Genomic DNA, 24,705 nt, shown 5'->3' on the forward strand with positions numbered 1-24,705 from the left:
TGAAAAAAAAAACCACACACACAAACCCGATTAATATTATTTATTTTCCTCAATTCGTATCTTTACCAATATAACTCACCGTGTTTTATATGTCTTACCGGCGCTGCGATTTCAGACCATGTTGTTTTGAACTACTCTGTGCCACCATGGTGCCACAGGGGTCGGTACTGGGCCCGCAGTGATACGTTGTAATGTACACTTTACCGATACGTGACATCATCCTGAAATTTTATCGGAATTACCATGGATTTAACATGTGTACGCACACGACACTCATCTATCATGTTTAATTCTCAAGAAAATGTCAATGCCTCTAGGTTTCAGCGAGTGAACCATTTTATTATTTGAGTGAAAAATAACCACTTTCGCAAAAACTACGTTACTTCAGAGTGAGCCGTTTCTCACCATGTTTTATTCTACCAACTTCTCTCCATTGCTCGTTTGACCAAGTCGGTTTTTATTATTTTGAGTAGTACCACCAGTGCGAGGGGTAATGTTAATAATGTCACATTTTCAAGTATTGTATTTTTCAAAGCATTCAGCTTGTACACAACTATCACATTTAACATTATTTTCATTGGTAGGCCTTAACATTTATAATGTAATTCTGTTAAAGATTGGTAATCACTGTATAGGCGTTGAGGCTGTGCAAGTCTAACATATGGCGCATGCGTAGTGGCTTTGTCATGTTTACAAATTGGATTTGTATAAATACCGTTGGATTACTCTATCTTCCGCCTACGGCCATACTACGTTGAATACACCGGTTCTCGTCCGATCACCGAAGTTAAGCAACGTCGGGCCCGGTCAGTACTTGGATGGGAGACCGCCTGGGAATACCGGGTGCCGTAGGCTTTTGCTTTTTTTTTTTCGAAATATAGAAATGATATAAAAATGTTTTTGGAAAAAAAAAAAAAAACGGAAAAAAACCCGATTAATATTATTTATTTTCCTCAATTCGTATCTTTACAAATATAACTCACCGTGTTTTTATGTTTTACTTGCTTTTTTCGAATTATAGAAATGATATAAAAATGTTTTTGAAAAAAAAAACACACACACAAAACCGGATTAATATTATTTATTTTCCTCAATTCGTATCTTTACCAATATAACTCACCGTGTTTTATATGTCTTACCGGCGCTGCGATTTCAGACCATGTTGTTTTGAACTACTCTGTGCCACCATGGTGCCACAGGGGTCGGTACTGGGCCCGCAGTGATACGTTGTAATGTACACTTTACCGATACGTGACATCATCCTGAAATTTTATCTGAATTACCATGGCTTTAACATGTGTACGCACACGACACTCATCTATCATGTTTAATTCTCAAGAAAATGTCAATGCCTCTAGGTTTCAGGAAGTGAACCATTTTATTATTTGAGTGAAAAATAACCACTTTCGCAAAAACTACGTTACTTCAGAGTAAGCCGTTTCTCACCATGTTTTATTCTACCAACTGCTCTCCATTGCTCGTTTGACCAAGTCGGTTTTTATTATTTTGAGTAGTACCACCAGTGCGAGGGGTAATGTTAATAATGTCACATTTTCAAGTATTGTATTTTTCAAAGCATTCAGCTTGTACACAACTATCACATTTAACATTATTTTCATTGGTAGGCCTTAACATTTATAATGTAATTCTGTTAAAGATTGGTAATCACTGTATAGGCGTTGAGGCTGTGCAAGTCTAACATATGGCGCATGCGTAGTGGCTTTGTCATGTTTACAAATTGGATTTGTATAAATACCGTTGGATTACTCTATCTTCCGCCTACGGCCATACTACGTTGAATACACCGGTTCTCGTCCGATCACCGAAGTTAAGCAACGTCGGGCCCGGTCAGTACTTGGATGGGAGACCGCCTGGGAATACCGGGTGCCGTAGGCTTTTGCTTTTTTTTTTTCGAAATATAGAAATGATATAAAAATGTTTTTGGAAAAGAAAAAAAAAACGGAAAAAAACCGATTAATATTATTTATTTTCCTCAATTCGTATCTTTACAAATATAACTCACCGTGTTTTTATGTTTTACTTGCTTTTTTCGAATTATAGAAATGATATAAAAATGTTTTTGAAAAAAAAAACACACACACAAACCCGATTAATATTATTTATTTTCCTCAATTCGTATCTTTACCAATATAACTCACCGTGTTTTATATGTCTTACCGGCGCTGCGATTTCAGACCATGTTGTTTTGAACTACTCTGTGCCACCATGGTGCCACAGGGGTCGGTACTGGGCCCGCAGTGATACGTTGTAATGTACACTTTACCGATACGTGACATCATCCTGAAATTTTATCGGAATTACCATGGATTTAACATGTGTACGCACACGACACTCATCTATCATATTAATTCTCAAGAAAATGTCAATGCCTCTAGGTTTCAGGAAGTGAACCATTTTATTATTTGAGTGAAAAATAACCACTTTCGCAAAAACTACGTTACTTCAGAGTAAGCCGTTTCTCACCATGTTTTATTCTACCAACTGCTCTCCATTGCTCGTTTGACCAAGTCGGTTTTTATTATTTTGAGTAGTACCACCAGTGCGAGGGGTAATGTTAATAATGTCACATTTTCAAGTATTGTATTTTTCAAAGCATTCAGCTTGTACACAACTATCACATTTAACATTATTTTCATTGGTAGGCCTTAACATTTATAATGTAATTCTGTTAAAGATTGGTAATCACTGTATAGGCGTTGAGGCTGTGCAAGTCTAACATATGGCGCATGCGTAGTGGCTTTGTCATGTTTACAAATTGGATTTGTATAAATACCGTTGGATTACTCTATCTTCCGCCTACGGCCATACTACGTTGAATACACCGGTTCTCGTCCGATCACCGCAGTTAAGCAACGTCGGGCCCGGTCAGTACTTGGATGGGAGACCGCCTGGGAATACCGGGTGCCGTAGGCTTTTGCTTTTTTTTTTTCGAAATATAGAAATGATATAAAAATGTTTTTGGAAAAAAAAAAAAAAACGGAAAAAACCCGATTAATATTATTTATTTTCCTCAATTCGTATCTTTACAAATATAACTCACCGTGTTTTTATGTTTTACTTGCTTTTTTCGAATTATAGAAATGATATAAAAATGTTTTTGAAAAAAAAAACCACACACACAAACCCGATTAATATTATTTATTTTCCTCAATTCGTATCTTTACCAATATAACTCACCGTGTTTTATATGTCTTACCGGCGCTGCGATTTCAGACCATGTTGTTTTGAACTACTCTGTGCCACCATGGTGCCACAGGGGTCGGTACTGGGCCCGCAGTGATACGTTGTAATGTACACTTTACCGATACGTGACATCATCCTGAAATTTTATCGGAATTACCATGGATTTAACATGTGTACGCACACGACACTCATCTATCATGTTTAATTCTCAAGAAAATGTCAATGCCTCTAGGTTTCAGGGAGTGAACCATTTTATTATTTGAGTGAAAAATAACCACTTTCGCAAAAACTACGTTACTTCAGAGTGAGCCGTTTCTCACCATGTTTTATTCTACCAACTGCTCTCCATTGCTCGTTTGACCAAGTCGGTTTTTATTATTTTGAGTAGTACCACCAGTGCGAGGGGTAATGTTAATAATGTCACATTTTCAAGTATTGTATTTTTCAAAGCATTCAGCTTGTACACAACTATCACATTTAACATTATTTTCATTGGTAGGCCTTAACATTTATAATGTAATTCTGTTAAAGATTGGTAATCACTGTATAGGCGTTGAGGCTGTGCAAGTCTAACATATGGCGCATGCGTAGTGGCTTTGTCATGTTTACAAATTGGATTTGTATAAATACCGTTGGATTACTCTATCTTCCGCCTACGGCCATACTACGTTGAATACACCGGTTCTCGTCCGATCACCGAAGTTAAGCAACGTCGGGCCCGGTCAGTACTTGGATGGGAGACCGCCTGGGAATACCGGGTGCCGTAGGCTTTTGCTTTTTTTTTTTCGAAATATAGAAATGATATAAAAATGTTTTTGGAAAAAAAAAAAAAAAACGGAAAAAACCCGATTAATATTATTTATTTTCCTCAATTCGTATCTTTACAAATATAACTCACCGTGTTTTTATGTTTTACTTGCTTTTTTCGAATTATAGAAATGATATAAAAATGTTTTTGAAAAAAAAACCACACACACAAACCCGATTAATATTATTTATTTTCCTCAATTCGTATCTTTACCAATATAACTCACCGTGTTTTATATGTCTTACCGGCGCTGCGATTTCAGACCATGTTGTTTTGAACTACTCTGTGCCACCATGGTGCCACAGGGGTCGGTACTGGGCCCGCAGTGATACGTTGTAATGTACACTTTACCGATACGTGACATCATCCTGAAATTTTATCGGAATTACCATGGATTTAACATGTGTACGCACACGACACTCATCTATCATGTTTAATTCTCAAGAAAATGTCAATGCCTCTAGGTTTCAGGGAGTGAACCATTTTATTATTTGAGTGAAAAATAACCACTTTCGCAAAAACTACGTTACTTCAGAGTGAGCCGTTTCTCACCATGTTTTATTCTACCAACTGCTCTCCATTGCTCGTTTGACCAAGTCGGTTTTTATTATTTTGAGTAGTACCACCAGTGCGAGGGGTAATGTTAATAATGTCACATTTTCAAGTATTGTATTTTTCAAAGCATTCAGCTTGTACACAACTATCACATTTAACATTATTTTCATTGGTAGGCCTTAACATTTATAATGTAATTCTGTTAAAGATTGGTAATCACTGTATAGGCGTTGAGGCTGTGCAAGTCTAACATATGGCGCATGCGTAGTGGCTTTGTCATGTTTACAAATTGGATTTGTATAAATACCGTTGGATTACTCTATCTTCCGCCTACGGCCATACTACGTTGAATACACCGGTTCTCGTCCGATCACCGAAGTTAAGCAACGTCGGGCCCGGTCAGTACTTGGATGGGAGACCGCCTGGGAATACCGGGTGCCGTAGGCTTTTGCTTTTTTTTTTTCGAAATATAGAAATGATATAAAAATGTTTTTGGAAAAAAAAAAAAAACGGAAAAAACCCGATTAATATTATTTATTTTCCTCAATTCGTATCTTTACAAATATAACTCACCGTGTTTTTATGTTTTACTTGCTTTTTTCGAATTATAGAAATGATATAAAAATGTTTTTGAAAAAAAAAACACACACACACAAACCCGATTAATATTATTTATTTTCCTCAATTCGTATCTTTACCAATATAACTCACCGTGTTTTATATGTCTTACCGGCGCTGCGATTTCAGACCATGTTGTTTTGAACTACTCTGTGCCACCATGGTGCCACAGGGGTCGGTACTGGGCCCGCAGTGATACGTTGTAATGTACACTTTACCGATACGTGACATCATCCTGAAATTTTATCGGAATTACCATGGATTTAACATGTGTACGCACACGACACTCATCTATCATGTTTAATTCTCAAGAAAATGTCAATGCCTCTAGGTTTCAGGAAGTGAACCATTTTATTATTTGAGTGAAAAATAACCACTTTCGCAAAAACTACGTTACTTCAGAGTGAGCCGTTTCTCACCATATTTTATTCTACCAACTGCTCTCCATTGCTCGTTTGACCAAGTCGGTTTTTATTATTTTGAGTAGTACCACCAGTGCGAGGGGTAATGTTAATAATGTCACATTTTCAAGTATTGTATTTTTCAAAGCATTCAGCTTGTACACAACTATCACATTTAACATTATTTTCATTGGTAGGCCTTAACATTTATAATGTAATTCTGTTAAAGATTGGTAATCACTGTATATGCGTCTTAGAATTTAAACCAGTTGAGGCTGTGCAAGTCTAACAAATGGCGCATGCGTAGTGGCTTTGTCATGTTTACAAATTGGATTTGTATAAATACAGTTGGATTACTGTATCTTCCGCCTACGGCCATACTACGTTGAATACACCGCCGCAGGCTTTTGCTTTTTTTCTATTGAAAGAAATGTTCTATAATGTAAACAAAAAAAAAATCGTATCTTTACTGATAATAACTCACCGTGTTTATATGTCTTACCGGCGCTGCGACATCAGACCTTGTTATTTTGAACTACTGTGTGCCACAGGGGTCGGTACTGGGCCCGCAGTGAAACGTTGTACACTTTACCGATTCGTGACATCATCCTGGAAGTTTAATCAGAATTACCATGTGTATACGCAGACGACACTCAGCTATATACATCACGTTTAAATCTTCACAAGAAAATGACAATGCTCATAGGTTTCAGGGAGTGAAGCGTTTTATTATTGAGTGGGAATTAACCCCTTTCTCAAAAACTACGTTACCAACTGTATTAGCAGTGGACACTATTGGTAATAATTACTCAAAATAGTTGCTAGCATAAAACCTTACTTGGCAACGAGTAACGGGGAGAGGTTGATGGTATAAACGTTGTGAGAAACGGCTCCCTCTGAAATGTAGTTTACGAGAAAAAAGTAATTTTTCACGAATTTGATTTTGAGACCTCAGAATTAGAATTTGAGGTGCCCGAAATCAAGGCACAACTTCGTGTGACAAAGGTGTTTTTTCCCTCATTAATTAACTCGCACACGACCACTAATTGAGCTCAAATTTTCACAGGTTTGTTATTTTATGCATATGTTGAGATACCCGAAGTGAGAAGACTGGTCTTTGACAATTACAAATAGTGTCCAGTGTCTTTGTGATTCAGTAAAACATAACGGATTAAAACAAGAAATTGTAAAAACTACCAATTTACACCAAAGATCAAAACTCACCCAAAGATGTGTAGACTGTCTCTAAACGAGCTCATCGATTCAGAATGACGTTAGGCCCTCTATACCCTAAAAACATCTGCTGGTCAGCGACGCCAGACCAATCTCTGATTGGTTTATCACTGAAGGATACTGAATATTTATAATGCCTAGGGAAGTCTTAAATGCTACCATTGGTCGATTCACATAGTATCTTGCATAAGGTCACCCAGTCTAGGGTTGTGTAATTCAAGATTTTGCTCTGGGAGAAACTTTCCAGACCCCCATTTCAACCTTCAAAGCTGATTGCTTCATTACTCAATGACACCAAACAATGAACCCCAACTCACAAAAACGCTGTCAAGGCTGTGGGAAAAGATCCTTGAAACAATGAAACCCATTGAAATTGTGAAAGGCTGGTAACTATTCCAGTCATTCCCACAATTACTGTTCAAGTTTACTTTGATGAAAGCACTTGTGTTAAAGGCAGTGGACACTATTGGTTATTACTCAAAATATAAAACCTTACTTGGTAGCATAAAACCTTACTTGGTAACGAGTAATGGGGAGAGGTTGGTAGTTTTAAACATTGTGAGAAACGGCTCCCGTTGAAGTGGAGTAGTGTTCGAGCAAGTAGTAATTTTCCACGAATTTGATTTCGAGACCTCAGATTTAGAATTTGAGGTCTCGAAATCCAGCATCTGAACGCACGCAACTTCGTGTGACGAGGGTGTATTTTCTTTCATATTATATTATATTGCAACTTCGACGACCGATTGAGCTCAAGTATTCACAGGTTTGTTATTTTATGCATATGTTGAGATACAGCAAGTGAGAGGACCGGTCTTCGACAATTACCAATAGTGTCCAGTGTCTTTAACAATTTAGGAGTTCTAAAATGAGTTTCTCACTGCCAATTTGAAACACCAGACCATCAAGATGTACAAATTCTATTAATCATATTAAAGGAGGGCAATTTCTATTTCCCGACATATCCAAAGGATACGCCATGTGCAGTTCTCTTGTCAACAAAAGCATTCTGGAAATTAGGAAATGTTGCCCCCCCCCAAAAAAAAAAAAAAAAAAAACACAAAAACTATTAATATATTTTTTAAATTAAAATTTTTGAATTAGTGGACACTATTGGTAATTCCTCAAAATACTTATTAGCGTAAAACCTCACTTGGTAACAGTGTGCTTGGTAACAAGTAATGGTGAGAGGTTGATAGCATAAAGCATTGAGAGAAACGGCTTACGGCTCCTTCTGAAGTGACGTAGTTTTCGAGAAAGAAGTAATTTCCATGAATTTGATTCTGAGATTTTCATTTTGTATTCATTATTTGCTTTTATTTCATCAATAAAATGTGGTAAATATCTGTTTACAAGTTTCTTAAAATAGCTTTATATTTAGGCAGGCGGATGTTCAAATGATTATTGCAACAACTGAGTGCTGACTGTCACAAAGTTTGGTCAAGAGGCAGTCTCAACTTCATTACACCCAATTTGAGTATTGTGTCCTAAATTCAAGCCGGTGTCGCATGCAATTATGTCCTCCATGCAATACTATCCAGAGGACATGATTGCATATGCAATAATGTCTGCCGGACGGTTTTGCATATGCAATTGTGTCCGCCCAGACACTGTTGCATAATGCAATTGTGTCCGCCCGGACACATTTGCATATGCAGTTGTGTCCACCCCAGTGCAAAACCGTCCTTGCTTAAATTAAAGGCCCTCGGTCGAAGGAACACAGTCGCCGTTTTTTTACAAGCTAAGTGCACGTCATGAATGACATGGGAAATGTTCGGCCGTGGTATTCTATTGCTGCAATCATAAAATACGTGAACATTCATGCTACATATACGTAGGCTCAGTGCATGCCGCTTATGCACACACGTACAGTCATGTACATGTCCGCCGGAAGGTTTGTTCATAGCCCCGGACACGATTGCATATGCAAAAGTGTCCAGTGCGGACAGTATTGCATGGCGGACACAATTGCATCCGACACCGGTATATGACATGCTGTCCCAACTGTAGTTAACTTTCCAAACTGTAGTTAACTGTCCGAAATCTAGTTAACTGTCCCAATTATAGTTAACTGTTCCAACTGGAGTTAAATGTTCCAACTATAGTAAACCAACTATCAGTTAACTGTCCCAACTGTTGGCGCCATTAATTCTCAGTTGTTGGTGTAGAGTCACTCAGTGAGAACAGTACTGCTTTCAACTTGTAAAACATCATTGTTGTGCAGTCTTGGTCAGTCCCACTTTGACCTTTTGATCCTTATTTCTTTTGTCCCGTCTGGGTGGTGTTCCTCATACATCCTGTCTCTCTTGTTCTCCGTCGTAGCATTGAGGTAAGCTATGTAAGCCACGCAGCCCGTTAACGCAACCAAGCCAAATCCCATCACATACTTGTTCTGTGTTGAATAAAGAAATAAACATAATAAATCATTCACACATACCAAAAAATAAATCACTGAGGGCCCAACTTCATAGAGCTGCTTTTAAACACTGTAGATGGGAAGCTGCACTTTTTGTAGTTACGATAACGTAACCCTCCTTCTGATATTATCGCAACTACACTTGTTGATGCTCCATAATTTTGTTCATTTCATAATTCTGATTTCATCATATCATGTATGAGCATGGCTTGATGAAAGCTAGCTGCTAGAATAATCTATTTTTGACAACTTTCCTTTAGAATGTCGAGAGTTACAATTATATTATTATAACAACCAAATTATTTACACTGGGTAAAATGTATTAAGTTTCTGTAAAACAAAATATGGTTTTGCTTAAATTTCTTTTTTTGCAGATTGCCTTTCTTTCCAGTCATGATTATTCAATGAACCAATGAGAAATTAACAAAAAGGTAAAAACTTGCAGAGCAGGCAAAACTGAATGAATTATAAAAACTAGTACTGTTGCGATAACGTAACCCTCCTGCCGACGGCGTAGCAGGAGGGTTACGTTATCGTAGAACTAAAATAAAATTAACAACAATAATTATTCACCTGTCGAGCAAAAAGTTCAAAGTTGACGGCCCTGAAAAGACTAGTTGTTCGTACAGTTCCCAGTCCTCCTTGTAGTCGACTACTTTTCTGTCCAGATCCAGTGGATGGCTTCTGGTTGTTGTCGGTCGACTCGGCCATTTCTCTGTTCAGTTCAAAAGACTGTCTGTACTAATTGGGTTTACACACAGTCAACAGCATGTACAGTGCAAAGTCAAAACTATGCCGTCTGTTTTTCTTCACAATCAATGCAAACCTAGCTATTTCACAAACATAAATGAGTCTGGTTGCTTTGTCTAGCTCACTACCATAATCACGCAATGACTTGATTTTGGTCCACGTATTTCTTCAGTCAGTGCAGATCATGAGAAATATTACAAGCTCGCTCAGAAAGCATCGAACACATTTGCAGCATGAGCAGCAGACGACAGCTTTCATGACCTTTGGTTTCGATTGACCTCTTTATAGGTACTTAAAGTCTCGCGAGAACGTCGAAAAATAGAACATTAAATAGAATAAATTAAATCAACAAGCTTTTACACAATACACATACAAAATATCTATTAAATTAAATTAACAATTTGTGTAAATGATTGCTACAAAAATGAAATAGTTAATTAATAATAGACTAAAGAACTTACTGCCCAAAACACACGAGATTTGGATCTAGAACAAAGATGGCTGCGCCCATGAAGCGACGCAAAGTTGTCGGTGCAAAGGAGAGTATTGTTTTTCCTATTAAGTTTCCAGAAATTTCCATATTTATTGTCGATATAAAAATACAGCGTATACGTTGCGAGCATCTAAAGAAATTAGCAAGAAAAAATGGCTTCCCAGTGTCTGAAAAATTAGAGTAAGTAAAGTCAGTTGCGCGTCCGTATGTTAGCATGCATGGCATGGATGGTCAGTCAGTGACAGTGACACTGACAGTGACACTCAGACTCAGAGACACTGCACTGTCTGTGTGTGGGTATTCGTCTGTGTGCATGGTGTGTGTTCTTCCTCCATGGTGGTGTGACTTAGTCGCGAGGGGTAGGGGCGGAGTGTATCTTTTTATTTTATTATTATTTTTTTTTCTCCATTATTATGCGACAAAAAACATACAAATACAAAAAATCACAGAAAAAGCAAACAACAGGATTAAACACAAATGCCTAAAGGGCAGTAAACAAGAAAACCACGGACAGAAGACAAACGAGAATGGACAACAAAAAGACCAAGGACTAGACAGTACCAACTAGACATCTACACACCAGATAAACAAATATAAACCGGGCAGAAAGTCCTAATTAAAACATATTAACCCATTTTTTGTTATGGTGATCGAGTGATCCATTTCTCGTTGCTATGGATTTTTCTGTTTTAAAATAAGAATAAACAGAGTGTATCTAGGCGGCTAGCTAGCTAGGCCTTGCCACAACAGTGGGGCTGGTTTGGAAGTCAATCTCTGGTGTTACGCTGGATCTTTATCATATAGGACGTCCTGTTTTCAAGGTGGTGTCCCTAAAATCAAGGCAAATCTGTGACCTCTCTGTGCCCGATGTAAACAGTCCCTCGATAAAACGTTTGAGGTTTGACTTTTCAAGCAAATAGTCTCCTCTCCCTTGACCAAAACTTAGAAACGTGTAAGGCTCCACTGGCACTGGTTAGTTGCACTACTTGCAAATGCAAAAAGTTTGGTTGGGCCACATACAAACAAAATTGCCTGCTGAAAAAGTTTCATCAAACACTTTTTCAATTGACAATTCACGATAATCAAATCATGTGATTGAATATTCTGCTGAGCATTTTGGGGAAAAAATACAGAGGCCATGTGCCTTATATCATTTTCTAATATATTTGGAGCATTTTTTAACACTCAAATTACCATGGTATTTTTTTAATGTCAAAACAAACATGTTGAATAAAATGAAGACAACAGCTGGCTATAGAGTCATACACAAAGCCTTATAGAACACTTGCAGTCACTGCATATATATGTTTCTTCCCACGTATGGCTTCACCGGGAAACCATACTTTCTCGTTTGCCTCGAAAACAGGAAAAACTCAAAACAAATGGGACGCTGTTGAAGAATTAACAGATCGGTGTGTGGTGTAAAAATTTCAATGTCCATCAAGTTTTAATATAATTATGTTTGCATACTTCTTACATAAACAAATGAAGCTAATTAGCGCATCAGTTGATATATTATGGCATCATTATATTTTTTTCCAATTTAAAGAAAAAGCCATAAGACCTTGAAAATGGGACAATGGAGGATACTTTACTCTCTACTGTACTACCCCTTGTACTGGTAGAGGTCTATGATCTGTAAATTTATAAATATTCTCAACGCTCTAACAACTCTTCAATTCAATTAACAAGAAGAGAAGATGAACACAATGAAGAAATTTTATTAGTTTTCTTTTACTTTTAATACTTATAAGCGGGAGGGAAAACCCCATGCCCAGATGATAATTTAATCAATTATATATATTTTTCCAGGGAAAACCCCTGCAGTCATGTATGAAGTAGGGACTGAAAACCCAATCCACATAGTTCCCCTGGTGGGATTCGAACCTAGACCCAGTGAATGGGGCACTGTACTCCTTTTCTTTTAATATGCAAGCTGAGATAAAAATGAATTGTGCACAAAAAAGTTTCAGGGCGGCTGGTGGTTTGGAAATCCTTTTTTTTTTTGCTCATCTGAATGGTAAATACTACCCACAGGGACATGTCGAACATGGACAGAGACTACTTCTAGAACTATAAGGTTTGTTACGCTATCGTCTCCACGAAGACGATAGCGGAACAAACCTCATAGTTCTTTGAATAGACAGAGACAGTCCTTTAAACAACTTTTTTTTGCTTTCACAGCGAGTCAGTCACCCACATAGTTTCCGAGCTTGAGACAAGAGAGGAAGTTTTAGAGATTTTGGAACGATCAACCGATGTGAACGTTGGTCTCCTGTTGGAAAATGCAGAGATTGTTTCCATGCGCTGGTTCTCGTCTTGCATGGAGGAAGGGGCACCAGTTGAGGTAACGCAGGAACACCAGCTGAAAGAGGCAGACAAAAAGGTATTCCAAAACTATAGAATTTCAAGTGTTACTATCATTGTTAGTGGGTACGTTCCTTGAGCTCCCGGCGAGAGTGGGTTTGAACCAACGACCTTTGGAAATGTGCCAGCAATCCACCAACCACCATCTATCCAGCACAGTTTGTCTTTGTTCAACCCCAAGTCATGAAACAATTTTGCCCAGCCAGTTTCCTGTGTGGTTTAGTTTTTGAAATCTGAAACAAAAAGTTGCATCCCCTAAGATGCAAAGAAAATACAGTAAAAAGGAGCTGACCCCCAGATGAGAAAACAAAAAATATGAACAATTTGTTATTCTCCCCAGGTGACGCCCTTATGCTCGTGCCCAGCACCCACAAAGGCAGAGTATCAAGATGCCAAGTTCAGCTGTCAGAGAAGAACACCATTGTATCATCACAACAAGAAACTCACTGTAAGAAAACCTCTTCTCACTTTGTGTACATGAATATTCTGTGACTGCTCTATATTCCGCACCCCTATATGTCCTGGCAATCTCTATGTTTAAAAAAAAAAAAGCACTTAGGGTTAAGGTTATGGTTATTAGGGTTAAGGTTATGGTTAGGAAAAACGCACAAGCGGTGTCCGAACATAGGGGTGTCTAAACATAGGGATGTTGGAATAGGGGTGTAAACAGTTGTTCTGCCATTCTCGTTTGCAGGCCTGAATATCTGTTTTGAAAGGGCAATGAGCAAGGTGTTTTCTCCTTGGTTAAGGTCAACTCTAGGAAGAAGTTTTGCCTTTCTATTTGACAATTTTAAGGGGTACCAATGGCATTGACATGGGACAACTTGCATCCATCTCCTCAATGCAAGTATCAAAGTAGGAAGTTTCAGATATAATACAGGCATGCAATCTTTCCTAGGATCAGCTAATTTCCTCTTTTTTTAATCTCAGTTTTACCATTCAAATTTGAAAAATATTATACAAGTCATTGACATTTTGTAACTTCCTTTTTTTGGTGAAGTTACAGTTGCATGCCTGGTTTTAGATGTGGGAGAAAAAAAACAGATAATTATTCGAAGGAAAACCCACAATCAGGTAGGGACTGAAAACCCAATCCACATAGTGCCCCCAGTAAGATTCGAACCGGCGCCCTGAGGTGGAAGGCGAGAAAAGAAATAATGATGGTTGTGATCATTTTTGTACAGGATGCATTGGAGACTCTTGAGAAACAAGCAGACTTCCTTGGTGGTGACCAGAATGCCTCAAGGGCACTTGCCTTCCGCAAGGCATCTGCTGCCCTCAAAGCCCTGCCAAGGCCAGTCAGGAGCATGCGTGAAGTGGAAAACTTGAACGATCTTAAGGGTGGGAAACACTGCAAGAGACTTATCCAGGTAGATTTAGTTTTTTTGGTTTTGTGAAAAAAACTATAAATGATGAGATTTTGCTATTTTTTTTAAGATTTTTTTTTACTCTCACAGTGCACCTTTGAGTGCAAATGCAAGAGTCCATTTGATAGCCAATTTCAAAAAACTTAATACAACTGCATAAGTCCACTTGCACAGATTTATTGTGTTAGTGTTACACAACTTATAAGTAGGGGCATACGATGCGTAATGACCCTGAAACAAATTGTGTGATTTATGTTTACTTGGTTGAAAGATGGTAATGGTAGTAAGCTATTTGCAAAATGTTTTCTTCTGAAATGCTCCTGTTAATTAGAAATCAATAACAAAAATTTGAGTAACTATAAATATAAATAGAGCCGGTTTGGTCTCAACGCTTTGAGCAGTATACTCTGCTCGTCTAAAAAAAATAATAATAACCCTTCCTTTAGGCATAAGATGATGCGCAAAAGAACCTACACAGTTGCGTAAACGCTTTAGAAATCGGGCAGCCAGGGGTCGATTTCAAAAAGAGTTAGGACTAGTCTTAGGAGATCTGAAAATCGTTAGGCTGGTCCTAAGTTAGGACGAGTAACTCGTACTAACTCGAGATAAGACTTGTCGTGAAATCCACCCCGGACTATTACGGCTGGATGCTATTCCATTCCACATGCCAAGACTTTTAAAATGGTAAATTTCTTAGTGGGACTTATGTTTTTTGTTTTTCTTTAGGAGATTCTTGAGGAAGGATTCTCATCGGAGGTGGAAGGAATCTTAGATGACGAATGGTTCAAGACCATGAAGGTAAAAATGTCCCCCCTGCAAGGCCACCATATGAGGGAGCTGTAACATTCTGCTTTCAAGTTACAAACCAAATCGATCCTGACAAGTTCTGATAACGCTGTAGACAAAGCTGTAGTCAAGATTTGATAAATGGGTGTCACAAATTGCTGGAAACTTAAAAACTGGGTTTTGAAAATGTTCACTTACATGTGAAAGACAGGTGAAACTGGTTGTCCAAATTTAAAACAGGGTGTCCAAAAGACACCCGGACACCCCTCTGGCTAGAACCAACTTGACTCAAAAGATATTTACACATAGTGCTACTGCAAACCTCACCTAATTATGCTCCCACCTTGCAAAGTTCCAAGTGTACAATCCGTACACTATTTCAGGAAACCGCTGAACCAATCTGATATATTGAACTTTCTAAGCTTTTTTTTTTTTTTTTTTTACTTCTCGTCTTTCAAACAGATTTTCACTGGTGTGTTTGGTTGCGGTACTGCAACCGGCAGGAAATGGTACGATATGAAGTTGAGGACACTTGATGATGTCAAACGATGTCCGCATGTCACCTTGACAACTGAGCAGAGATACGGTAAATCTTCTTGACATTTAAGAAATTGTAAAGAATTATTCCAGTGAAAACCAATGCAATAAAGTAGGGACTGAAAACCCAATCCACATATATTGCCCCCAGCTTGATTCGAACCGGGGTCCTAGAGATGGAAGGCGAAAAAAGATATCACTTCACCAACCCGACCACCCAGCTGGCGATTTCACCAAACTCTTCCTAACTTTGGATTAATCTTAGGACTTAGGACGAGTTCAGTTACGTATCGTATCCATAGATGTTATGACGAATTAGACTCATTCTAAGATAGGGCGAGTTACTCGTCCTAACTCGAGATAGGATTAAGTGTTTTGTGAAATCGACTGCAGGATTCAATAATAAACGTCCACAAGAAATTTGAAATCTCTCAAAATGTTTCCTTTCTACTTCCCCAGGTATAGATTTGTATGATGATATTAACACACCTGTGAGCAGACAGGAAGCTAACGTCATTCAGAAGATTGTGGCAGCGGAAGCAGAGAAGATATTGCCAGGGACTACAGTCACAATTACTGGTGGCTTCAGTAGGTAGGATCAATTTTGTATGCAAGTCGCCAGACACACTACCTGAAGGCCTGCAAGTGTGGACTACAAATTTGTTTTCCATGGGCCGTTGCCACCTACTCCTGGGGCTGAAAAAAGCACTACCTTTGAGCTCCCCAACTTTATGAAGCAATAATTGTTAAGTGTCTTGCTTATGGAAGCACGTGTTACGACCAGGATTTGAACCCACACTCTGCTCGTCAAACACCAGAGCTTGAATCCGGTACTGTTAACAATATTTCTAAGTTTTGCCCTTCTGAATCTTTAGGGGCAAGGCGACGGGGCATGATGTCGACCTTCTCATTTCACATCCAATGGAGGGTAAAGAGAAGGGTCTCTTAGCCATGATTCTCAACGCTCTACAGAAGAGACAACTCTTGGAGTATACTGATGTTCAAAATAGCTCCTACAGCGAGGCAGCTATAAGACAGGTAAATATTTTTAAATACATTTGTAAAAGACTCGTTTTTTATGCAACATTTTTTCTGAAGTCTGATTTCCGATTTGTTTTGCCCCTGGGGAAAATCAGACGAATTGTGACTTTAACATGTGTACATGTAGGTAAGCCCTTGTACTCTAAAAAGTATTCCTACTTTTTACCAGGTACAAAATGTCATGCCTGCTTTGTACAAAGAAGTGATTTCTAATGTGATAGTACTAAATAAGCCAGAAATAAATAAAAAACTTAATGGAAGTTTTGCACCAGTCCCAAAACCCTCAAAAAAAGTCCTGTCTGGTCTCCTCAGATTTTTCCACCACTAATTCTCAAAAGTCACCACTTTCATAAAATTCAAAAATAATTGTAAAAACTTATAAGTAGGTGAACATGTCTGACAAAAGTTGGTCACTTTTTTTTAACCACCCTGTATACACAGAATCAGAATTGCAAATGTCGAATGTTGGCCCGTCTCTTGCATCTTGCTAAAGTAGATAAGCATTTTCATCATTGTTTTACCTATAAGATGGTGTTGTGATGACGTCATTGCATAATGTCTGTAAAATTGTGTCTGCTGCTTTTCGTGTTAATGCTTCAATTTGTCAGGTTTGTATTCTTGTTATGTTGTAGTGATTTTTCTTGTCAAGCGCTACACGACTATTGAGTGTGAAGCGCTAAATAAACGCTGTGTTATTATTGTTTTAGGTGAGGCGCAATCTTACCATGGACCATTTCGAACGATGCTTCAGCATTTTCCGACTGCCAAAACATCTTAAAAATGGAGCGGTCGATACCAAGCTGAGACAACATAGAGCAGGGTGTAAAGACTCTGATTCAAGAAGTGATGAGGAGGGAGTGACTGCAGCCGAACTTCAAACTGTCGATAGAGCGAGGAGAGTGGTTGATGTGCTGGGGGACGTAGTTGTGATGGATATGACGAAAAGAAGTGGAGATGATGTTGAGACGAGGCTTTGCTCATCAGTTGGGGCATCAGAGGAGAGAGGAGCCCGGGAGGGAGAAAGTGGTCTACAGTTTAGGAACGCTGAGACAGCTTCCCTGGCAGGCACTCGATGGAGTGACAACAAAATACCCAGTGATGCAGTTCTGATGGTAACGCCTCGTGACAGTGAGCAAACCTGCAGAGACAGAGACTTGGATGGAGGATTGACCAGAAGCGATTGGGTCGCTCGGCGCGTCGATTTCATCATTACGCCGCAGAGTCAGTACGCTTATGCCCTTTTGGGTTGGATCGGGTCGCGGATGTTCAACCGATCAATCCGGGATTATGCAAATAAGGAGATGAACATGACGCTGACGAGCCATGGGTTGTTCGACAAAGTCAACGTAAGTCTCCTTCGTTATTATCCTTCGATCGGGTAAACAACTCCTTATAAGGGAATGATGTGCGCGTCGCACGTATCGCGTGATGTGGCACAACTGTCCCGGCAGTTGCTCTCTTCTAGGAATGAAGAAACTGTCTATTTAATCACGGGTGCAAGCTCGCGTGTCATGCCCATGTTTCAACACTTTTTACTGGTCATAAACAAAGGTTTATACACACCCACGTGACGCGCTCTCCACCAATAGGAATAACAAAATTGTCTGAGGTATTTATGAATGTTTTTTTTAATACTTCTCTTCCATCCAGAATAAATTTCTTCTTGCGGAGAACCAAAAGGAGATATTTGAGCACCTGAAGCTGGATTACAGAGAACCACATGACCGCAACTGCTGACTTTCAATTAAGAAATATCCTCATAATTCCACAACCAGGTCAACATCACACGAACTGGCTCCACTGATTACCGGAATCCAGGAGCGGCACTGAACTAGTTTTTCTTTGATGGTTTATGCAAGAATAGTTTAATGTAAGTGATGTCTGAAGCTTTGCATGGTGTGGAGAATAAGAATTAAATATAAATAATAGTACACTAACAGGTACAACCGTGTCTCTTTTGAGGAGGTGATGGCTCTGAAAAGAGCCGGTTTAGTCTCGTCGTTTCAAACGGTATACTCTGCTCGCTTTCAGGGAAAAGCCAACACTCCCTCAAAAGAGATTCGTTACATGGTTGCACTCGCAAGTTAACTATTATTTATGTTTTTTTCATCAGCATGTTAAGTATTGTACTTGGCTGTTAGTAATTACAGAAGTTCTTCAAAGATGCAAAGTCTTCTCAGAAATGTTAGTTTTCTGCCATAAGAAATGCAATTGAACGATAAAACAGGTGATTTTGTGAGAGCTCGATGGTTTGAGGGAATAGGGGGTTAGATTTGACAAATGGGGGAATTGTTTAAAATGACCTGCAGGCATCCTTTTTCTAGTACTTGTACTTTCTGTATCTTCAGAAATACAAAACAAAACTACAGACTATTTCTTTCTCCCGTTGGTGATTGTTTTACTTCTTTCAAGACAAAATTTGAAAACTCAAGGGGATGTTGAAAAAGTCCGGAACTCAAGAAGTTCATGAATTTTCTAATACAATGAAATATATGAATATATATCAATGAATTTAGTTTTGCAAACTAATTTAGCAACCAATAATTAAAGTATTCTGGTTGAATCCTGGCAATCCTTTTTCCAACTTTAAAGTAATGTATCAAAGTCTATAGACATTTTTTTGAAAAAAATGAGAAGAATTGTAGATATGGTGAAATTTTTCTGAATAAAATTAATGTTATGCAAAGTCTATGTAAGAAAACTAAGCCCTTTAATTTGCCCCTTCTAAAGGAACCAAAACAGTCTGACCACATTTCTTATGCAGTGTTTGGTGTAAGAGGGTCATTCAGAATAGTCAATATTAAAACAGTTTGATTTTGTTACAAAAATTGAAAAAATCAGTAGGGGTAAGTCCAGCATTTTTCTCAAGTTTGGGCAAAAATTTTAAAATATCACAAGGGGCAAGTCCAGCATTTTTATCAAATTTTGGCCCGAAATAAAATAACAAAAACACACTGGGCAAGTCCAGCATTTTTATCAAATTTTTGCCAGAAATAAAATAACAATAACACAAGGGGCAAGTCCATCATGATTTTTCTCAAATTTTTGCCAAAAAATAACAAGGGGGTCCAGCATTTTTTATCAAATTTTAGGAATAAAAACAACAAAAAACACACCAGGGGCAAGTCCAGCATTTTTTTTCTCAAATTTTGGGGGAAAATAAAATATCACATGGGGGTAAGTCCAGCATGAATTACCAAGTCCTGCATGATTTTTCTAAATTTTTTGCACAAACTTGAAAACATCAGGAGGGGTAAGTCCAGCATTTTAGAAAAATCACAAGGGGTATATCCAGCATGATTTTTTCTCAAATTTTGGCAAAACATTGAAATATCACAAGGGGTCAAGTCCAGTATGATTTTATTCAAATTTTGGCCCAAAAAATTGAAAAATTACAAGGGGCGAGTCGAGCATAATTTTTCTCAAATTTTTGGAAAAATTGAAAAAAAAATCACCAGGGTTAGTTAGTCCAGCTTGATTATTTTCAAATTTTGGCGAAAAATTGAAATTATCACAAGGGGTAATTCCAGCATTTTTTTCCCTCAAATTTTGGCAAAAAATTGAGAAAAATCACGTCCGTATTTTTCTCTCAAATGTTTGCAAAAAATTGAAAGAATTGCAAGTCCTGCATGATTTTTCCCAAATTTTAGTAGAAATAAAAAAAATCACAATGGCTAAATCCAGCATGATTTTTCTGAAATTTTCGCAAAAATTTAAAAAATCATCAGATGTAAGTCCAGCTTTTTTCTCTCAAATGATTGCAAACAAATTAAAAGAATCGCAAGTCCAGCATGATTTTTCTAAATTTTTTGTGAACAATTAAAAAAATCACAAGGGGTAACTCCAGCGTTTTTTTTTTCTCAATTTATGGCAAAAAAATTAGAAAAATCACAGGGGGTAAGTCCAGCATGATTTTTCTCAAATTTTGGCAAAACATTGAAAATTCACAAGGGGCCAAGTCCTGTATTATTTATTCAAATTTTTGCAAGAAAATTTAAATATCACAAGGGGCCAAGTCCAGTATGATTATATTCAAATTTTTGCAAAAAAAATTACAAGGGGTAAGTCGAGCATGATTTTTCTCAAATTTTAGGATTTTTTTTTTTTAAATCACAAGGGGTAAGTCCAGCATGATTTTTCTCAAATTTTGGGCAAAAAATAAATGCACAAAGGGTGCAAGTCCAGCTTCATTATTCTCAAATGTTGGCAAAAAATTTAAATCATTACAAGGGGTAATTCCAGCATTTTTTTGAATCGAAAGTCCTGCATGATTTTTCCCAAATTTTAGCATGATTTTTCTGAAATTTTCCGAAAATTGAAAAAATCACAAGAGGTTAGTCCAGCTTTGTTCTCTCAAATTATCAAATTATTGCAAAAAGTTGATAGAATCTCAAGTCCAGCATGATTTTTCTCAATTTTTGGGCAAAACATTGAAAAAATCACAAGAGCTAACTCCAGCATTTTTTTCTCTCAATTTATGGCAAAAATTTTAGAAAATCCAGCATGATTTTTCTCAAATTTTGGCAAAACATTGAAAATTCACATGGGGCCAGTCCAGTATTATTTATTCAAATTTCGGCAAGAAAATTGAAATATCAGAAGGGGCCAAGTCCAGTATGATTTTATTCAAATTTGCAAAAGAAATGGAAAAATGAATACGAGCATGATTTGTCTCAAATTTGAGGAAAAATTGAAAACAAAATCACAAGGGGTAGTAAGTCCAGCATGATTTTTCTCAAATTGGGGCAAATAAAATGCCTAAGGGGTGCAATCCAGCTTGATTTTTCTCAAATGTTGGCAAAAAAATTGAAATTATCACAAGGGGTAATTCCAGCATTTTTTTCCCTCAAATTTTGGCAAAAAATTGAGAAAAATCACAAGGGGGCAAGTCCAGCATGATTTCTCTCAAATGTTTGCAAAAAATGAAAGAGTCGCAACTCCTGCATAATTTTTCCCAAGTTTTAGCAAAAATAAAAAATAAAAACAAGGGCTAAGTCCAGCATGATTTTTCTGAAATTTTCGCAAAAATTTAAAACATCACAAGTCGAGCATTTTTTTTCTAAAATTTTTGCCCAAAAGATTTGAAAGAATCACAAGCTTGACTTTTCTCAAATTTTTGCAAAAACAAATTGAAAAAAATCACAGAGGTAAGTCCAGCTTATTTTTTCTTTACTTTTGGCTAAAAATAAAAAATAAAATGACAAGGGTTTCCAGTATGATTCTTCTAAAACTTTGGCAAAATCTTGAAAACATCACAATGGGCAAGTCCAGCATGATTTTTCTCAAATTTTGGGCAAAAAATAAATGCACAAAGGGTGCAAGTCCAGCTTCATTATTCTCAAATGTTGGCAAAAAATTTAAATCATTACAAGGGGTAATTCCAGCATTTTTTTGAATCGAAAGTCCTGCATGATTTTTCCCAAATTTTAGCATGATTTTTCTGAAATTTTCCGAAAATTGAAAAAATCACAAGAGGTTAGTCCAGCTTTGTTCTCTCAAATTATCAAATTATTGCAAAAAGTTGATAGAATCTCAAGTCCAGCATGATTTTTCTCAATTTTTGGGCAAAACATTGAAAAAATCACAAGAGCTAACTCCAGCATTTTTTTCTCTCAATTTATGGCAAAAATTTTAGAAAATCCAGCATGATTTTTCTCAAATTTTGGCAAAACATTGAAAATTCACATGGGGCCAGTCCAGTATTATTTATTCAAATTTCGGCAAGAAAATTGAAATATCAGAAGGGGCCAAGTCCAGTATGATTTTATTCAAATTTGCAAAAGAAATGGAAAAATGAATACGAGCATGATTTGTCTCAAATTTGAGGAAAAATTGAAAACAAAATCACAAGGGGTAGTAAGTCCAGCATGATTTTTCTCAAATTGGGGCAAATAAAATGCCTAAGGGGTGCAATCCAGCTTGATTTTTCTCAAATGTTGGCAAAAAAATTGAAATTATCACAAGGGGTAATTCCAGCATTTTTTTCCCTCAAATTTTGGCAAAAAATTGAGAAAAATCACAAGGGGGCAAGTCCAGCATGATTTCTCTCAAATGTTTGCAAAAAATGAAAGAGTCGCAACTCCTGCATAATTTTTCCCAAGTTTTAGCAAAAATAAAAAATAAAAACAAGGGCTAAGTCCAGCATGATTTTTCTGAAATTTTCGCAAAAATTTAAAACATCACAAGTCGAGCATTTTTTCTTCTTTGGCAAAATCTTGAAAACATCACAATGGGCAAGTCCAGCTAATTTTTTTCAAATTTTTGCAAAAAAATTGAAAAAATCACAAGGGGTAAGTAAGTCCCGCATTTTTTTTCTCAAGTTTTGGTATAAATTTGAAAACATCACAAGGGGTAAGTCTAGCGTGATTTTTCTCAAATTTGGGCAAAAAGTAAAAAAATCACAAGGGGTACATGTGTAAGTCTAGGGTTTTTTTTCCTCAAATTTTGACCAAAAAATTGAAAAAAAAAAATAATAATAATTTTTCCCTCAAATTTTGGCAAAACATTGAACAAAATCACAAAGGGCAAGTCCAGCATGATTTTCTCAAATTTTGGCAAAAAACAAAAAAATCACAAGGGGAAGCAAGTCCAGCATGATTTCTTTTAAATTTTGGCAAACAATTGAAAAATAAATCTGGGAGGTAATTCCAGCATGATTTTGCTCAAATTTGGACCAGTTATGGAAAAAATAACTAAGGGTAAGTCCAGCATTTTCTTTTTCTCTAATATTTTGGAAAAAATTTGGAAAAATCACAATGGGTAAGTAAGTCTAGCATAAAGTTTGTTCTGGACCAGATATGGAAAAAATCACAAAGTGAAGTCCAGCATTTTTGTTTCTCAAATGTTGGCACTTTTTTCAACTTTACAAGCAGCAATATTATTCACACACAAAAAACCTGTACGTCAGACAAGACTTGGAAATAAACAAAAGTCAATAAACACATTCTTTCTTGATGTCAAAAGTCACTTTATTATTAAGTAAAAAGTGTCTACTTATACCAAGACTGGCCAAAGTTAATACATCTCAGAGGAGCAAACAAACTTTGACTTGACCAAGAAACCCTCAACCATCCCCCATCGGGATTTTTACATCACGTCTCTTGATCTTAACTACGATTAAGGAACCCTTCAAGCATACTATCCAGAATGGGAATATCCTTCACATATTGTTCCGATTGATGGTGCAAAATAAGTTGTCAAACTACCCCCACTGGGGTGCGTTTTGGCGGCTGTAACAAATAACAGTTTCAGTCATTAGCCAGTGATTAACCAAAGGCCAATTCAACCAAAACAGTTATTGGTTTTTTTTTGTTTACGACTGCGAAAACGCGTCCCAGCCATACTATCCCAAACAGGTGACATTAATGGGAAACTTTTGGGACGCTTGGTGGCAGCAGACTTACCAGGTAAATCCATTGTTCTCGGTAATGTGCACATGCTCAGAACTACGTAAACAATGGAAATTTACCTGCCAAGTCTGCTGCCACCTAGCATTCCAAAGTCTCCTATTAAACGCACCTTGCATATAACGAGTATCTGCACTGGATGAAGGTGATCAAAACAAAGAGAGTTATTGAGAAGAAAAATAAAGCTCAAAATTAGCCGGAACTAAAGAAATAGAATCAGGGACCAAGGGTGAGCACGTAAATTTGGCAAACTTTGCTTTTATGAAATTGATCGATTGATGTCTGTACATTCAATATTTAAATTATATCAAAAAGAAATGGGAAAGAAAAGCAAATGCAAATGTTGTATAATAATTAAACTTGTGGGTTACAAAAACCAATGCCCTATAGTGTTTTTATTATTTTGTTGTCTTTTTAAAGGATTTTGGGTACTTTTTCAAAATGTCCATAGATTTATATTAAACTTACAGGGTTTGAAGATCATGATAGTGGAAAGCTTCCCTTCGAATCTAACTTACTGAGGTGCTGTAGTTTTTGTGAAATGAGTAAGACAATGTCATGAAAATCTGTTTGTAAATGATGACAATTATTTTCATGACATTGTTTTACTCATTTCCCAAAAACTACAGCACCTCAGCACGTAGTATTTTCAGGGAAGCTTTATACTATCATTATCTTCAAACTGTGTAAGTTTAGTGTAAATCTGTGGAAATAGTGTTTTTTGTC

General features: G+C 37.2%; 2 protein-coding genes and 5 non-coding genes across 7 annotated transcripts; 6 read left to right on the forward strand and 1 right to left on the reverse strand.

Moving 5' to 3' along the window:
* Positions 1-736: 736 nt before the first annotated feature.
* On the forward strand, positions 737-855 carry LOC117295206. Its single transcript, XR_004519669.1, has one exon. It is a non-coding gene; the product is annotated as a 5S ribosomal RNA (ribosomal RNA).
* Positions 856-1,777: 922 nt separating this feature from the next.
* On the forward strand, positions 1,778-1,896 carry LOC117295186. Its single transcript, XR_004519650.1, has one exon. It is a non-coding gene; the product is annotated as a 5S ribosomal RNA (ribosomal RNA).
* A 919-nt stretch (positions 1,897-2,815) lies between these two features.
* LOC117295189 lies at positions 2,816-2,934 on the forward strand. The gene has a single exon (XR_004519653.1). It is a non-coding gene; the product is annotated as a 5S ribosomal RNA (ribosomal RNA).
* A 921-nt stretch (positions 2,935-3,855) lies between these two features.
* On the forward strand, positions 3,856-3,974 carry LOC117295187. Its single transcript, XR_004519651.1, has one exon. It is a non-coding gene; the product is annotated as a 5S ribosomal RNA (ribosomal RNA).
* A 921-nt stretch (positions 3,975-4,895) lies between these two features.
* Positions 4,896-5,014, forward strand: LOC117295188. The gene has a single exon (XR_004519652.1). It is a non-coding gene; the product is annotated as a 5S ribosomal RNA (ribosomal RNA).
* A 3,423-nt stretch (positions 5,015-8,437) lies between these two features.
* On the reverse strand, positions 8,438-10,232 carry LOC117294923 (small integral membrane protein 8-like). Its single transcript, XM_033777471.1, has 2 exons — positions 9,806-10,232; positions 8,438-9,208 (listed from the first exon to the last, which is right to left on the reverse strand). Exons 1-2 carry the CDS (start codon positions 9,941-9,943, stop codon positions 9,047-9,049), a joined length of 300 nt encoding a protein of 99 aa, XP_033633362.1. The 5' UTR covers positions 9,944-10,232; the 3' UTR covers positions 8,438-9,046.
* Positions 10,233-10,479: 247 nt separating this feature from the next.
* Positions 10,480-19,413, forward strand: LOC117294420 (DNA nucleotidylexotransferase-like). Its single transcript, XM_033776810.1, has 10 exons — positions 10,480-10,655; positions 12,660-12,861; positions 13,183-13,290; positions 14,027-14,212; positions 14,936-15,007; positions 15,458-15,581; positions 15,992-16,124; positions 16,408-16,570; positions 17,281-17,919; positions 18,224-19,413. Exons 1-10 carry the CDS (start codon positions 10,480-10,482, stop codon positions 18,308-18,310), a joined length of 1,890 nt encoding a protein of 629 aa, XP_033632701.1. The 3' UTR covers positions 18,311-19,413.
* Positions 19,414-24,705: the final 5,292 nt, after the last annotated feature.

The sequence above is a fragment of the Asterias rubens genome, chromosome 9 (assembly GCF_902459465.1).
Source record: "Asterias rubens chromosome 9, eAstRub1.3, whole genome shotgun sequence".
Classification (NCBI taxonomy): domain Eukaryota; kingdom Metazoa; phylum Echinodermata; class Asteroidea; order Forcipulatida; family Asteriidae; genus Asterias; species Asterias rubens.